Genomic DNA, 18,118 nt, shown 5'->3' on the forward strand with positions numbered 1-18,118 from the left:
CTATTTCTTCTTCTTCTATTACTGATTTTGTGTGAAATTTTCTCCCTTTGATCAATTTTTCAGAAATGTTTTTGAAGGCTACAAATCAGAGGAGTGTCCCCTTGTTGTAGCCTTCAAAAACATTACTGATAAATGGATCTAAGGGGGAAAATTTCATACAAAATCCCCTTGATTTGTATTTTCTGCATCAATATGTTCATGTGATTAAAAATAGCTTAGTATATCAAAATTTCCATTTTAATGATGTCCGTATTGTACTTATATTGTGATTTTTCTTTCTTCGTATGCATTTCTTCTAAGAAATACATTAACTGAGTAAGAAGAAAATCAATGGGTCCTAAATGGTAGTGCAGGGTGTATGTACTGCAAATATGTAGCAGAGTTAAGATTTTTAGCAAGTATTTGTGTCTTTTTTCTTTCTAATAATAGGTCTTATTATTGATGCCTTTGGTGAACTGAGAGATCAGCAAGAGCAGGTCAAAGAAGACATGGAGGTAAGATCATGATTGTATTGAGTTAGTTTGTTTTCAGTAAATGAAAGAGGAAAAACTTTGCATTAAATTGTCAAGAAAACTACATTAATTCTTATATTGATAATATTTTTATTTGATTTTTAGACCAAATGCTTTATTTGTGGAATTGGTAATGAATATTTTGATACAACTCCACATGGTTTTGAAATGCATACTTTACAAGAGCACAATCTGGCCAACTATTTGTAAGTAAACGCATGTACTGCTTTATTAATGCATGTTTCTTTAGAACTGATTGTTAGCAATGTTAATAGGGTTGTCCAGCTCATAGCACAAGGCTAGGAATATCTATCCAGAAGTGAGTTCTATGAGACTTATTCCAAAATCAGTGTGTTGCACTCCTGTACTCCCAGATTCAGGACTTGTCAGGTTATGGATGCTTTAGCAGAGGTGGGCTGCACTTACATTCACAAGCGGTTTGCTGGTTGTGAGCGCGTGCACTAGTTTTGCACATATGTGCCCCTTTGGGAGTGAAACGGAGCTTCAAAGAACAGGTTATCAACAGGCAGCTCTGGTGAGTAAAGCAGGGGCGGTGTGAAACTCAGATGGACAGCAAGGGCGGAGGGAACAAGCCAGAAAGTTAGTTATAAATGGATAGCTTAGCACAAGGTTGGGTGGGCGGGCCCAGCCAGCGATCAAAGCTAAGAGTTCGCCTGAACCCGCGCGACCACGCAGCAGCTGACCACTGTGCTTTAGTGATCTCATAGCCAGCATCAGTTTCAGGATCCCTAAAGGAAAACCAACCAACCAACCAATCCAAACATCATACTTCTACCTCATGTCTGCTCAGAACAAGCTTTGGATATGGTAGGGCTCCAGAACAGGAGTGTTCTGTCAGTCTCTAGACCAGTATTTTTCAAATTTGACAGCTTTAAGATGCATGGGCTTCAACTGCCAGAATTCCGCAGACATTAATCTACATAAACAGTAATGCTCATTAACTTGATTGGAAAGGGGAGATTTTATCTTTGGAAAGATGAGCCATAGTATGAGCCATCAGAGGCTTTGGCAGCAGGAAAATTAATATTGCTCCAAGGCAAATTTTGCTTCAGAACCAATTGGTGTAGGGGCCTGTCATTTGATTTCCTTGAAATGTAAATGTAAAATACAAGGTACAGTTTTTTATTGTTCATGAAAGAAAGAAAGAAAAAATAGAACCAGTCACCACCAAAATAAAATATTGTGAATAACTAAACAGATACCGGCATTTGCAGTTTCATGTTAATTATTTTTAACATGAATAAATAAATGGGGAACTCAACATGAATAATAAATGGGGAACTCATCAAATTTGCAGATGATACCAAGCTGGCAGGAATAGCCAACACTCCAGAAGATAGGCTTAAGATACAGAAGGATCTTGACAAACTTGAACATTGGGCACTATCTAATAAAATGAAATTCAATGGTGAAAAGAGTAAGGTTCTACATTTAGGCAACAAAAACGGAATGCACAGGTACAGTATAGGTGATACCTTACTCAGTAGTAGTAACTGTGAAAGGGATCTTGGAGTCCTAGTGGACAACCATTTAAATATGAGCCAGCAGTGTGCAGCAGCTGCCAAAAAAGCCAACACAGTTCTAGGCTGCATCAACAGAGGGATAGAATCAAGATCACGTGAAGTGTTAATACCACTTTATAATGCCTTGGTAAGGCCACACTTGGAATACTGCATTCAGTTTTGGTCGCCACAATGTAGAAAAGATGTGGAGACTCTAGAAAGAGTGCAGAGAAGAGCAACAAAGATGATTAGGGGACTGGAGACTAAAACATATGAAGAACGGTTGCAGGAACTGGGTATGTTTAGCTTAAGAGAAAGAAGGACTAGGGGAGACATGATAGCATTATTCCAATATCTCAGAGGTTGCCACAAAGAAGAGGGAGTCAAACTATTCTCCAAAGCACCTGAGGGTAGAACAAGAAGCAATGGGTGGAAACTAATCAAGGAGAGAAGCAACTTAGAACTGAGGAGAAATTTCCTGACAGTGAGAACAATTAATCAGTGGAACAGATTGCCTCCAGAAGTTGTGAATGCCCCAACACTGGAAGTCTTTAAGAAGATGTTGGATAGCTATTTGTCTGAAACGTTATAGGGTTTCCTGCCTAGGCAGGGGGTTGGACTAGAAGACCTCCAAGGTCCCTTCCAACTCTACTATTGTATTGTATTGTATTATTGTATTTTCATTAATGATTTTTTACATTTGTTTTTTTCTAATGCTTTCTTGATGAGGTTGTCTACTTTTTTGGATTGGAAACTCAGACACTTGTGCAATTTTACATACACAAAACTCTTTTACCAATGTAAAATATTTCACTATTTAATATCACCATTCAACTCTTTCGGGGTCCTATAAAATGAATCATAAAAGAAGTCTTTTTTAGCCTATAGTTTCACATTTTTTAGATGGAAATAATTACTGTTTTCTTAAGAAGCAAGAACAATATACCACCAAAAACAGTCATGGATATTTTCATATTCTTTCTCCAGATTCTTTTTGATGTATCTTATTAATAAGGATGAAACTGAGCACACTGGGCAGGTAAAGTATTAATTGATTATGTAAATGAAAAGAAATAAATATTTCTGAAAACATTCATAAAATATATAATCAACATTTTTAGAGATATACTAAGATCACTTTATACAATTAAATGATTACCATTCATTTTTTCTCCAAAAGCAAATTATTGATCATTTTAATCTATAAACATATGACATCCAAATGTTTAAATGTTCTTCCATTGAAACTCATGTACTGAATACTGTAGTTTTTCATGCCTTTTTCTGAATACTTAATTTAGTGTATTATAATAATTGTTCATGACCTGTTATTATAAGATTACAATTTTGTAAAAAAAAAAAAAATCAAAGTTGGCTGCCAGCTTGTATTTAAATATGAAATGCATTTATCTGAAGTTATCATTACTTAATTGCTTGTTTAGCAAATGAAAGTAATGTTGTAATATCTTATATAGCAAAAATATATTCCCTAAGATTAATAACTGAACTATAAATTGATACAGTAGATTCATCAACAGAAAGGCTGCCTTGCTATTTTCAGGAATATATTCCCACTTGATGTTTCTAATAGGGAAAATGTCCATTCATTAATCTGAGAGAAAAAATATGCCTTAAGAATGAAAAGTATTGCTTTTCTCAAATAAATCTTTTGAAAAACATGTATTTTATATTTTCAGGAATCATATGTATGGAAAATGTACCAAGAAAGATGCTGGGATTTCTTCCCAGCTGGAGATTGCTTCCGTAAACAGTATGAAGATCAACTTGGATAAAAATACCAACAAAGGAACTACTGTATTCAATGTAAACAAAAATAGAATTCGTGCAAAACAATGGCATAACATAAATATTGCTTATGTTTGACCTCTAAGTAAATGAAGTAGTCCAGTTTTAAATTGATCTAGGTTAGCTTTTTGTATGTGGCAGAAACATGTTCTGAATTATTTGGATTTCAGTTTTGTTTGTTTTTGTTTTAGGTGGGGCAGAGCAAAAAAATAACATTTAAACATTTCAGTTCAGTACTTTAATTCAGGAATCATTACTTGTTTTTTATCAGTCCTTTGTAGAAAATAATATAGATGAAAGGGCTATATCATTGTTTTGCAACTGAAGACTCTGAATGTCAGATGACAATAACGTAATCATGGATTCATACGGTGGACTTAATATTTCAATCAGCCTTGTTTTCCCTGTGCCATTTCTTAGTGTAACAATACAGATAGAAAGATTTTAAGTATTCAGTGCTTAAAAGTTTCAAGTATTTTATTGTCTCTAAAATCTAAGTGCCTTAACTATTTCCAGATCTAGCTATGCAAAATACTTTTTTTTAAAATGTTAGTCTTTTAGATTGACATTTTTGTTATTTGACTGTGTTGCTTTCTGGTCTTACTGTATGACATGAAATTTAGTCATATACTTGTTACAAAACTGCTTACTACATGCAGTTGGTTTAAAAACCTGTCTTACAACTGAACAGAATTAAACTAGTGATTAGTTCCAATGTTAATGCGTTTGTTCAAATAACAACATGCACTGCAATAAAGAATTTGCAAAACAAAACGTTATGTCATATTTCATTGTGTTATTGGCGTCACACCAAGACATGTTCCATAATTGTACTTGCAAATGTAATGTATTTTATTTCACAGACTCAAAATAGGCTTTTATACTTTTACAACTTCAAATTAATATTGTTAAATTTCTTAAGGCAATGAAATCCAGAACACTGTAAATACACAAATAGCATTTTTAAGGTTCAGGTTCAGCCAATCACCAGATTAAATATTTGTAAACATTTTTTACAATTAACGAATTGTCATCTTAAATTATTTTTCACATACTTGTGCTATATGATAAACAAAATGTAGCTTTTAGGAGATCATACTATCTAACCAGTCCTCAAGTTCCTCTTCAGTAATATTTTTGGAGGCAGCTTCCGGCGGTTGAGATGTTGAGCAACTTTCTTCAGTTCTACCTGGTTCTAAGTGATCTGACAATAGAAAAGAAAGATAAGTTAAATAATAACTCTTTTGTTTAAAAAAAGGCAAAGAAAAATTGTGATTGTCAGCTATGAAACAATGCTATTGTGATTTCATCTTAGTTCTCAAATCATTTAGGAAAATACAAAAATACAACCTGGAGACCAAACATTTGTTATTTACCAAGTTCTAGTGTGTGGGATGCAATGGCTCAGTGGGTAAGATGCTGAGCTTGTCAATCAGAAAGGTCAGCAGTTCAGTGGTTCGAATCCTTAGTGCCGCGTAATGGAGTGAGCTCCCGTTACTTGTTCCAGCTTCTGCCAACCTAGCAGTTTGAAAGCATGTAAAAATGCAAGTAGAAACATTTGGACCACTTTGGTGGGAAGGTAACAGCATTCCATGTGCCTTCCCCATTTAGTCATGTGGGCCACATGACCACAGAGACGTCTTCTGACAGCGCTGGTTCTTTGGCTTTGAAACGGAGATCAACACCGCCCCCTAGAGTCAGGAATGACTAGTACATATGTGCGAGGGGAACCTTTACCTTTACGTTTAGCGTGTGGAAGCTTCATTTGCACAGCACAAGCTCAGTTACTCTACCCTTTCCTGTAATCAGACTTGCCTTCTAGTGTTCCTGTTCCAGGGCCTGCCTTGCCATTGGCTGGCTCCTTCCTACCATTGGCCCCAGTGACTTCTAGAATTATACCTGTGTAGGAATAATTGATAAAACTGGAAACTTTATCAGGAACCTTATTGGAGTGTAGTGTTGCTAATCAATCTAGCTGGCTGTGCAATGAGCAGTAATAATAATACTGCTTGAAAATCCAGACAAAAGAAGAGAATGCAAATTAATCTTAAATGAAAATTCATAGCTGGAGTATTTCAAGGATATTACTGACAATGTTCTGTTGATCCGAGAAATGATTGTTTGAAGATCTTATTTATTTAAAATTTTTAAAATGTCTGATAGTTGAGGCTCTTTGGACAGTTTACAATGAAACATGAACACAGGAAAAATATGTATGCATATTCAGAAAGCTGGAGCAAACATATAGGTTTGACTTTTTTTCAACATTAGCAACAGCATGGTAAACAATACTACGTGTGAAAGAGCCTTAGCAAGATTTCATACTGTAGCTATTAATGAAAGTGCAGACACAGCTATTGGTAAATTAGATGACATTCAACTTTCAGTTTAGACACTTATAGTCTGTAGCTTATCAAAACTTGCTTGGTGGAATATTATATCTGCAAAGCTGTGATGTTATTGCAATCAGAGTATTAAAAAAAACCAAGCTTGATTGTATTATTCTCTAACTTTACGATGCTGAGCAAACTCAGCGATATAGCAACACAACTAAATCCAGGAACATTATACTTGTATCCTGAAAACTTAAGGATGTAAGAAAAGAGGTAAAACTGATAAAAGTCATTGATACTCTAAGAACTACTTGCACTGTTTTGTATTGATTTTGTGTATGCGCATATGTGTGTGAGAACACCCACAAAATGATTTCCTGAAGTGAATGTTTCTGAATATGAATCAATGATTTTCAGACCTAAAACTTATTTTGCAAAATAAGGTAACAATGCAACAATCCATAATGATTCAATTTCTAACAACTGCTACACAAACTTTAAAGTTCCAAGTCCTGATGTTTGCTAGTGCTGCTTCATTATTCATGTTCCTTCATAAACGCAGCCTGACACTTCTTGAAACGTACACTCTGGCACACAGTAAATTAAATCATAGAGCAATATTTTGGTGATTGATTTTCATTGAGTGGAAATGTTAAAATTCTCTTATATATGAACTTGCAAGAAAATAATCAAATGGATACTAATTCCATAATTACTTTTATAAATATTCAGTGTGCTCAACTGTCAGTTTCCAAAGAAACCGAACTTCAAAATTGGTCTGCGTTTGACTATACAGAAACAGAACAGTATAATTTCAGCTATGGCATTAAGCAGATCAATTTCTTATGTTCCAAATACAAAGACTTTCTAACCGAAAATACTGTTACAGTCAATCAAGTACCATGATTTAAAATTTTAGAGTAGGTAAAAATCATCAGAAACAAATTAGTCTCAAGTTATGTGGATTTGGTTTTGCATATCAGAACCAACTGTCTCATAATTTAGCATAATTAGTGGGATATTCCTAGCATCCAGGACAGACTATAAGAGTGAGTCCAATTTAATGCATGCTTTAGAAAACAAATTATGGAACAGTTTACAATTAATTTATTTGGTTATACTTAACTCTCTCTGTAAGAGTTATAGAACTGATGGAACGATCAGGCTGGGTAAAGGCTAAAATTGCAGGAAAAATAATGAATTATGTTTTTCTCTGAAATCTCTGGGAAATTCTGGAAATTGAAGTTCACACATCAAACATTGCTAAGGTTGAGAAACAGCACACTAGCCTCAGGCCCACTAAATAGGTAGGCAAGAATGCATGTAGTACACTTTAGTTTCATGTAGGCATTTATTAATACTGTAAAATTATTTTCATCATAAATTAAATATTTTATCAATCTATACCATTTGCATTATGCTTGGTTGCATTCACCCAATAGTGCATATCTTTGAACTCTGGTTTACAAAATGTCACTAAAATGGGTTGCATACACAGCCTATCCAATAGCAAAGCAACACTGTCCAGCTTAAGCACACACAGGAGCCAGCTCACAGTCGAACTTAAATCGTGGTGGCATTACAGCCTTTCTGTTTTGAATGTATTCAGTTTTCCCCTCCTCTTATTAATGTAACCTGTGTAATTTATACAACAATATGACAATGACAACAGTAATGAACACTCCACTGTGAAACCTAAAAGGCCAGATTGAAGACAGATCATCATAGAGAAAACCTAGCTATGTGGGTGCTAAGAGTTGAGTCCAATTTGGCAGCATTTAACAATACTAATAAGTACACAAGGGAACCACAGATTCTCATGTAACTGGATAGAAGGACTAAATAATATTTTCCAGGAGGAGCATTCAGAAAACAGACCCAACAGAGGATGGTTAGAGATAATTTCTGAGACAGTGATGGACTGCAGCAAAATGATTTGTGACAAGAATGCTGGGGGAAATATAACCTCAGCCAAGGAATGTACTGTAACACCTGGTGCTCCTCACTAGAAAAAGCAAGCTCATCCACCTGATACACTAATGTGGTTCTAGTTTGTAGCCATCTGCAGAGCCCTAACCTGAATGTTTTATTGCTTCACTCTAAAGTACTACCTGCTATTGAAGTCTAGCTGTGTTCTGAAATGGACTATACGTGATGAACTGAGAACTTGTTTCTGCCAAATCGCTAGGGTCCATTTTCAGTAAAGGACTTTCTCCACCTACTTTTCCAGAAAGGAAGAGAGTCAGTTTGGTCTAGTGATTAAGGCAGCAGCATAGAAAATGGGAGACTGAGGTCTAATCCCACCTGACCTCCCTTATACCTTTTGGAGGACCCCGAATAGGTTGAGAGTTGGAGTACCTAAATGTAAAACCACTTTGCTCAAGTTAAAGCTCTTAGAGGATAATAACACACTATGTGAATGTGGAGAGACACCAGTGACATGCAGTCAGGGGAGGCAGAGCCTCACTGCTCTCATCATGAAAAGAAAAAAAAATTCTCCCCTTTTCTTTCATCTCTTTCTTGCGCGCGCAAGCAAAATACCCCAGGATCATGGTGGCGGGGACAGCGACTCCTTCCGCTGCGCTGCGGAGAAGAGCCACAGGAAGGAGGGGAATGGGACCACGTGTGCAGGAGGCAGCCCTTCATGTTGGCTCAGTAAAGAGGGGAATGGGACCACGTGTGCAGGAGGCTCCTCAGCGCCAGCCTCAGATCAGCGTGAGCCGCGGTCCCCTTCCCCTGCACATGTGGCCCCATTCCCCTCCTTCCTGAGCCAATATGAAGGGGACCGTGGCTGCGCTGATCTGAGGCTGGCGCTGAAGAGCCTCCTGCACACGTGGTCCCATTCCCCTCCTTCCTGAGCCAACATGAAGGGCTGCCTCCTGCACATGTGGTCCCATTCTCCTCCTTCCTGTGGCTCTTCTCTGCAGAACAGAGGAAGGAGTCACTGTCCCCGCCACCATGATCCTGGGGTATTTTGCTTGTCCAGCAAAGCATGGGGCGGCAGGGCAGCAGTAGCTTGCGTGGCGTGGCCTGGCTGCCAGCAAAGCACCTCCCCAGGCTTGCCCAGCAAAGCAAGGTGCGGCAGTGCGGCCTCTTGCTTTGACAGCCGCCTCGTTTCCAGTTGGGGTGGGGAAGAAATCCATCTTTTCTGTCCGGAATGCTTGGCTCACTCCCCCCGCCCAACGCTATCTCCTTTCATTCTCCCTCTGCCTCATTCAATCGTTCGGGCAGCAGAGAACGAAAGGAGATTGCATAGCTGAGGACAAAGGAGCCTGCAGCCTCCTTTATTCAAACATTCGGGGGGGGGGCTTTCTCGCACGCCTTCTTTCTCTGAAGCTGCGCCAGATTCAGCAAGCACCAGGCAGCGTGTGCCCTTGGGCTTGTGCAGCAGCCGAAGAACAGGAGGCAAGGATTCGGCTGCTGCACAATCCCACGGGCACGCGCTGCCCTCTTCTCTCTGATAGCCGCCTGGTTAAAAAGGAGGAAGTGGCTCTTCTGGTCCGGAGCCCATCCGGGAAGATGAGGAACGTGAGAGGGATCCCTCCCCTCACGGATCGCCTCTATCAGAAAGAAGAGGGCAGAGCGTGCCCGTGGGCAAGAAGCGCAAAGGAGGAGCAGAATGGCCTTAATCACGTCGAGCTGCCCAGAGAGGGGGGGGGGTGAGAGGCAGAGACAGACAGACAGACAGACAGACAGACAGACAGACAGACAGACAGACACAGAGTGAGAAAGTTGTCACAGTCCTCCTTTCATGATGATAATTTGATGACGTCACCAGCCTCACCAGCCATAAACCTCACCGCGCGTCACTGAGAGACACATAGCCCAGCTGTTCTGACACAACTCCCCAAACATGATAAACCCTCTGAAGTTAACTCAAAGATTCCTTTATTAGGAGCGCCGGCAGCCCCAGCAAAAAGTTTATCTCACCTCAGGCTAACAAGACAATCCAGCCAGAAGATGAATAGTTGTCTGTCACATCTATTCATCTCCGCCCCCTCCCTGCCTTTTATCCCCAGAGCTAGGGTGGGGCTTCGCTAGCAGTGGTGGCTCTTCCTTCCCAAGGGTCAGCCCATGGATTTCCACTGCTCTCCTCTCCTTTGCCTTTTGCGCATTCGCTTGTCAGGCACTGGACCCAGCTGTTCCTCCTCTTCCTCATCAGCCACTTCTAGACCTGGGGGCTTTTGACTTTCCATCTGAGGGCTGATGGATGGCCCAGGCTCCCCCCTCTATCTCTCTCTCTGTGAGGCTCTCCCCTCGGAGCTCTCAGTTTGCCTTGATGCTGACCCCGACTCCCATGCCTCCTCCTCCTCCTCTGATTCAGCTGCTGGAGGGGCCAATGGCCGACCCCTCCAGTTGGTATATTGGCTACTAGCAGAAACATGTACCAATAATTACTTATTTTTGGCCAACGACTGAGCCAAGAAGGTGGCTTCATACTGGTGTTTAAAGTTTGACCTAGATATGGAAGAAGAAGAACCTTAGACATGAAAACTGACTAGGTGACTTTGGGCCAGTTACTTTCTCCCAGCCCAACTCACCTCACATAGTTGTTGTGGTGTGGAAAATAGGGAGGAGGAAGAAGTACTAGGCGGGATTGCCACCTTGAGTTATTTATAAAAATAATATAGACAGCGTAAAAATAAAACAAACAATAAAGAAAGAGACAAGTTCATCCTCTAGGCTTCTATATATCATTTCAATTCACTGTATGGGAAAGAAGAGGAATGAAAGATACACTATATATGACTGATATAACAATGTATTATCCCATGGGTGTAATGGCATACAATGTTTGTGGAAGGAGAAATATTTCATTGATTGTATTAAAAATAACTAAATAATAATAATAATAATAATTAGAAAAAGAGAGGGGAGGAAAAGTGACTAATCCTTACCAGTTTCTTCAAAACTCTTTGTCAAATCATCTCCAGACGGCAGGTCCTCTGCTACCATTTCCAAAGTGATATTGTTCCCAGGATTAACAGGGGCATCTAATTTCAGGAGCAGATCAAGGTCTTCATCCAAATGATCTACTACTTGATGTAAATTTGAAGGATTTCTCTGAGGAGCTTCTGAAGAAATTCCAGATCCATCTTTATTTGGCAAAGACAAGGGAACAGCAGAATCTTCATTGGGATAACAGTGCGACCCAACTCGCTTTTGCTGTTGCAAGAGATCACCACTTTTCTTGGCCACCTCATGACTTTGCAGCTTAATCTGAGGAAGGGTGACTGGCGTTGCATCCTAAGTGTAAGAAAACAACTCTAAACGATGGTTGATGCAAGACAACAACTTAGTAACCCTAACTTCCAGTTTAGCTTCTACCAGAACAAAAACCCAGTAAATATTCATCTATACATTCGCAAACTATAGAAAATAAACTCATACTGTATAGAAGTATGGTAGTCCTCGACTTACAACAGTTCATTTAGTGACCATTCGAAGTTACAATGGCACTGACAAAAGTGAGTTATGACCATTTTTCACAGTTACGACATTTCCAGCATCCCCATGATCATGTGATCAAAATTCAGATGTTTGGGAACTGTTTCAGATTTATAACCGTTGCTGTGTCCCAAGGTCATGTGATCCTCTTTTGCAACCTTCTGACAGGCAAAGCCAATGGGGGAAGCCAGTCTCACTTAACAACCAGATTACTAACTTATCAATGGCAGTGATTCACTTAACAACTGAGACAAGAAAGGCCGTAAAATGGGGCAAAATTCACTTGACAAATGTCTCACTTAACAACAGAAATGTTGGGCTCAATTGTGGTCGTAAGTCGAGGACTACCTGTACAGGAATATTGTACTAGAAAGTAAGATTAATATTTAAATATTTTAAGAAGCTCCTGTCAGGCCTGCAGCCTTATTACTCTTGGATCTTTGGCCTGCCACACTTTCTATTTTTCTATTATGCATTTTCTATTGTGGGAAAATGGCAGGGGGGATTGTACGGAGTAGATGCTATGTAGCCAAAACAAAATTCTTTCTAGAAAGCCAAGGTCATCCTTTGTCTCTGCACCTGACCAGAATTGGATGGGTGGAACTGCCAGCATGGCAGTGGGAGATTGGATCATGTGATGGACTTGTGGGTGTGGGGTCAAGCTCTTGAACTTTCAACTGGGTTTCAGATTCAGGTTTTCCCAGATGTGCCAATATGGCTCTCTTAATAAATTGGAACTTTGAGCAACACTTTGCCTTGGACTCTGATTTAATTTTGGATGCTTTCTGGAGCCCTGACAGCTCCACTTTCAGCTTTTTATTTACCAAGATACGTGCGCCATACTAATAGCCAGCATAATCTTCTCTCTTACTGTTTTCAAGGATTTGCCTACAATCTTTTTATACAAAACAAGGTCAGACAAAAGAAACCAGTGAAACCATCAGCGTGCCAGGTCCTTTTCCAATGAAGAGCTTAGAGCATCCAAATAGTAAGGACAGCTTCCTTTCCCCACTCAGTTTTCAATTTCATTTGATTCCTCAGGAAGCTAGAAAAATGATGCCAACAGAAGCATTCATTCCGTTGAACAGCACAGACTTTTATTATACCATTGAAAGATGTGATCAGCTTACAATAACCAAGGACACCAAATTGGTCCATTCAGTAGCGAGAGAGAGAAAAAAAGGGGAAAAATGTAACTTCCTACAGCCTGCAGTTCATTGACTTGCTGGCTCTAATCAGGCACAGTAGGAGAATCTGTTACTTCATTACAGCACAGAATGTGCCCTAAGAGTGGATTTTTAAAAACACAGCCACTGCTTTTTAAACAATTAACAGCAGGAAAAGCAATGACATCCAGCCTTGCCATTGTATGTAAAGGAAGGAATTTGACTTGCAAAACAAATGCAAATTTCTCTGGCTACAGTCACAAAAGTGACTTGGAGTTGGAATAAAAAAAAAAGAGCAACATCAATATCTGAGTCGCTTTAGGCCAGGGGTGTCCAAACTTGGGAACTTAAAACTTAAAGTTCCCAAGTTTGGACACCCCTGCTTTTAGGCAAACCCTCAGAAGAAGAAAAAAACAGGTTTGGATTCTTATTTAGCCACCTTTTATCTAACCCGGAATGATTTTTCTAGCACTTGATATACCGTTAAGTTTACCCAACTGAATTAAGTTAATTCACATTACTTCTTTTCAGTCTACCTGAATATTTTGCTTTTTTTTTTTTTCCTTCCCAGAGTCAGAAGATATTTTATATTCATGATGCTACCAGGAATTATAAACTCTGGGCAAAAGTAATTGTTTTTTATGTAGGTCTGTGTAGCAGCTGCACTGACGAACTAGATCCACTGCATAATGGACAAGATCAAAGCAAGGATGATTGTAAAGATCAGTAAGAACAAGAAAGAAATGTTCTCTGTGAAGTTGCTAACAAGTGTGTGTGTGTGTGTGTGTGTGTGTGTGTGTGTGTGTGTAAGGGGGGGGGAATCTGGAGTAACAAAACTGGAACGGGAAAGTCTTTGGGGATGCAAGTCTTGACCGAAATGCACTTGGCATGTGGAAAACATTTTGTTTTAGAGGAGCAATGGAGCTGAAGAAGTGCTGATAGGAAATTCTGCTATTTAATAGCATTCCTCTCTTGTAGAGCTGAAGTAGCAACATTAAAATAATATGAGGCTGTTCAGCTTGCAATAGGGCTCAAGCAGGGGTAGGCTTCAAAAATTTCAGCAACGGGTTCTCTGCCTGGTTGCTGGGTGGGTGTGGCCATGGTGGGCGTGGCTAGTCGGCCTCCTGCATCACAGCAGGGGGGACGGGACATTTTCGCCTTCCCCAGGCTCCAGAGGCTTTCCTCAAGACTTTGGGAAAGCGAAAACTGCTTCTCCCAGGCTCCGGAGACCCTCCGGAGACCGAAAACAGGCCCATTTCCTGCCTTCTGAAACTTCCGGGAGGCCCGTTTTTCTTCCTCCCTGAGCTTCCACGCGGGCCCTGCACTTACCTCGCATCCAAAATGGGCCACGTGGAGACTCCTGGGAGGGGAAGGATTAGGCTGGGCAGGGCCAGCCAGGGGTGGGATTGGAGGTTCTCCTAACCGGCCATAACATTAGCTATGGATTCTCCTGAACCTGGACGAATCCATAGCAGCCCACCTCTCGGGTCAAGGTATTTTTGAGAAGGAGGGTTATTACCTGTACCAATTCAGCAGCCATGTTGAGTTTGATGTGCAGAGGCAGCTCTTCAAGCGCTTGAACCAAGGACTGGCAGTCAACGTACAATCCTGACAACTGAAAACAGAGTGCATTTGCACTAAATGAAAACTGCAGTCATTTTCATCACCAAGTTAGTGCAACAAAGTCTTCTCTCCTAAGTTGGGGAAGACTAAACAACCATGGAGTACCTTATTCTTTCAGTGCAAGTAAAGCTGTAACATATTTTCATTACACTGGGTATAATAATTCATGTATGCCTGATCTCATATACAAACTGAAGCAACCACAAGCAACCATCTATTACCTTGAATGTAATAATTCTGACATCAGTACAGGTTCTGGAATTTTTGGTAGTTTCTGAAAGAATATGGCAACAAGCCACTGCACAAGACAGGCAGATGTACAGAACTATATCAAGAGTTGTGGTGGTGCAGTGGTTAGAATGCAGTACTGTAGGCTATTTCTGCTATTGTTTTTTAATGTACCATGAATGTCTTGTTTGTATTTTGCCTGATACTTCATAGCGCAAAAATGATATAAATATATTGTTGATGAAATGAATAAATAAATAACTAAACAGAGCCTGGACCAATTCAGGAAGCTCGCAGATCTTTATGCTTTTTAAAATGTGTTGCTGCTGTTAGCACTGTTTTGAAATTTGCCATAATTTTAGGACCAAAGATACTTGTAGAAAACATTCTAACACTTTATTTGAAATAGCCAAAATATTTTTACTCATATAATCTGAAAAAATCTGAGTTAATATTACTGTACTGATATCCCCTTATATTGAGCCAAAAAATGTAATCATCCGACTCCTTTATAGTCCATGTTACTTTTCTGAGACAATATAAGATTGATAATAGAGTTGGAAGAGACCTTGGAGGTCTTCTAGTCCAACCCCCTGCTTCAGCATGAGGCCGTATACCATTTCAGACAGATGGTTTTCCAGTCTCTTGTGGAAAGCCTCCACAACTTCTGAAGGCAAGGTTGATCGATTGATTGTTCTTGGACTTAATTTTTTATTGTTCTTGGATTGGACTTAATTCTCACTAACAGAGAGGAAATGATAGAAAGTGTTGAAGCTACAGGAACCTTGGCGGCAAGTGATCATGCAATATTGGAATTCAACATTATGCAAACACAAGTAGTACAACAAAGTCAAACTAGAGTTTTGGACTTTAAGAGAGTTCATTTCAATAAACTTAGAGAGAGCTTGGGAAGAATTCCATGGATGAGAATCCTCAAGAGGAAAACAATGCAAGAAGCTTGGGAAACTTTGAAAAATGAGATTACAAAAGCCCAGTTTAGCACAATACCAATGAAGAAGAAAAATAACAGCTCTCAAAAGTAACCAGCATGGCTGCATAAAGAACTCTCTGACAAATTGAAACACAAAAAGTATAAGTATAAAAAGTGGAAAGGCACATAACTAAGGCAGAATATCAGCAAATAGCATGAGCTTGTAAAGATGAAGTGTGGAAAGCTAAGGCTCACAGTGAAGAAAGGCTTGCGACAAAAGTAAAAAATAACAAAAAAGCTCCTTCCAACATGTTAAAAACAAGAAAAAAGTTAAGGAAACAATTGGTCCATTGCTGGGAGAAAGTGGCAAGAAGGTGACAAGCAACAGGGAGAGAGCAGAACTATTTAACTCATGTTTTGCATCTGTCTTTACACAAAGGGGAAAAACAGTCCTATCAAAAACAGCACCACAAAAAACAGATTAGGAACACAAGTTAAAATAGGGAGGAAAATGGTGAGTGAGCATCTGTCTACCCTAGACAAGTTTAAATCACCAGGACTGGATGGATTATACCCCAGGGTTCTGAAGGAACTGGCAGATGAGATCCCAGAATCACTGAACTATATCTTTCAGAGATCATGGAGCACTGGGGAACTGCCAGAAGACTGGAAAAGAGCTGATGTGGTTCCCTTCGTCAAAAAAGGAAAACAAATGGATCCAGGAAACTACAGACCTATCAGCCTGACCTCAATACCAGGGAAGATTCTGGAAAATATATTCAAGCAATGAATCAGTGAACACCTAGAAGTAAACAAAGTAATAGCCAAAAGCCAACATGGGTTTGTCAATCGCTCCTGACGGGTTTTTAATTCGGTAATTTTATTCAATGGGACTTTAAATTGTGTTTTTAATTGTTTTCACTCATCAGTCTACCTCCTCTATGCACATGTATATGTCTTTGTTCTTATGTATGTTTGTCTTTATCTGTATTTTATTTGTTCTGATTGTACGCCGCCCCGAGTCCTTCGGGAGAGGGTTGCGGCTAACAAATAAAATTATTAATTAATTAAGAACAGATCATGCCAGACTAATCTTATTGCATTCTTTGACAAAGTGACAAAATTAGTGGACTACAGGAATGCTGTCAAGCAAATGCTATAATTTGCTTGAACTTCAGTAAGGCATTTGATAAAGTAGACTATAACCTACTACTAGATAAAGTAGAAAAATGTGGGTTAGACAGATCACCACAAGATGGATTTGTAACTGGCTGATCAAACACACTCAACGTGTAGTCATAAATGGAACTGCATCTACATGGAAGGAAGTATGCAGTGGAGTACCCCAAGGCTCTGTTTTAGGTGCAGAACTCTACAACATCTTCATCAATGATTTGAATGGGCGGATAAATGGGGAACTCATCAAATTTGCAGATGATACCAAGCTGGCAGGAATAGCCAACACTCCAGAAGATAGGCTTAAAATACAGGTGGATCTTGACAAACTTGAACATTGGGCGCTATCTAACAAAATGAAATTCAATGGTGAAAAAAGTAAGGATCTACATTTAGGCAAGAAAAACAAAATGCACAGGTACAGTATATGTGGTACCTTGCTTAAAATTAATAATTGTGAGAGGCATCTTGGAATCCTAGTGGACAACCATTTAAATATGAGCCAGCAGTGTGCAGCGGCTGCCAAAAAAGCCAACACAGTTCTAGGCTGCATAAACAGAGGGATAGAATCAAGATCATGTGAAGTATTAATACCACTTTACAATGCCTTGGTAAGGCCACACTTGGAATACTGCATTCAGTTTTGGTTGCCACGATGTAAAAAAGATGTGGAGACTCTAGAAAGAGTGCAGAAAAGAGCAACAAAAATGATTAGGGTACTGGAGGCTAAAACATATGAAGCACTGTTGCAAGAACTGGGTATGTCTAGTTTAATGAAAAGAAGGATTAGGGGAGACATGATAGCAGTGTTCCAATATCTCAGGGGTTGCCACAAAGAAGGGGGAGTCAAACTATCCTCTAAAGCATCTTAGGGTAGAACAAGAAGCAATGGTGGAAACTAATCAAGGAGGGAAGCAAGTTAGAACTGAGAAGAAATTTCCTGACAGTTAGAACAATTAATCAGTGGAACAGCTTGCCTCCAGAAGTTGTGAATGCTACAACACTGGAAGTTTTTAAGAAGATGTTGGATAACCATTTGTCTGAAGTGGTATACTTTTTCCTGCCTAGGCAGGAGGTTGGACTAGAAGACCTCCAAGGTCCCTTCCAACTCTGTTATTTTAATCTATTCTATTCTATTCTATACTTACCGTTAGAACATGGCTATATAGTTATAGGTTGCTTCTCCCCTTGGAAACTAATCCCCTTGATTAGTTTCCATCCATTGCTTCTTGTCTTATCTTCTGGTGCTTTTGAAAATAGGTTGACCCTTTCTTCGTTGTAGCGTCCCCTTAAATACTTAAACACTGCTATCATACCTCTCCTAGCCCTCTTTTCACTATTCTAGACATACCCAATTCCTGCAATTGCTGTT

At 39.5% G+C, this 18,118-nt stretch overlaps 2 protein-coding genes across 2 annotated transcripts in view; one reads left to right on the forward strand and one right to left on the reverse strand.

Moving 5' to 3' along the window:
* RYR3 (ryanodine receptor 3) overlaps nucleotides 1-4,526 on the forward strand; it is a 334,068-nt gene extending 329,542 nt beyond the window's left edge. Inside the window, exons 100-103 of the mRNA XM_081937281.1 lie at nucleotides 430-494; nucleotides 618-718; nucleotides 3,023-3,074; nucleotides 3,733-4,526. Of these exons, the coding sequence (XP_081793407.1) occupies nucleotides 430-494; nucleotides 618-718; nucleotides 3,023-3,074; nucleotides 3,733-3,828 (314 nt within the window). The 3' untranslated portion in view covers nucleotides 3,829-4,526. The remainder of the gene's footprint in view (nucleotides 1-429; nucleotides 495-617; nucleotides 719-3,022; nucleotides 3,075-3,732) is intronic.
* Nucleotides 4,527-4,669: 143 nt separating this feature from the next.
* Nucleotides 4,670-18,118, reverse strand: part of AVEN (apoptosis and caspase activation inhibitor) — a 146,515-nt gene continuing 133,066 nt past the window's right edge. The window contains exons 4-6 of the mRNA XM_081937325.1: nucleotides 14,308-14,403; nucleotides 11,073-11,421; nucleotides 4,670-5,045 (exon numbers count right to left, since the gene is read on the reverse strand). Of these exons, the coding sequence (XP_081793451.1) occupies nucleotides 4,927-5,045; nucleotides 11,073-11,421; nucleotides 14,308-14,403 (564 nt within the window). The 3' untranslated portion in view covers nucleotides 4,670-4,926. The remainder of the gene's footprint in view (nucleotides 5,046-11,072; nucleotides 11,422-14,307; nucleotides 14,404-18,118) is intronic.

Source organism: Natrix helvetica, assembly GCF_964273705.1.
Source record: "Natrix helvetica genome assembly, chromosome: 1".
NCBI classification, from domain to species: Eukaryota; Metazoa; Chordata; class Lepidosauria; order Squamata; family Natricidae; genus Natrix; species Natrix helvetica.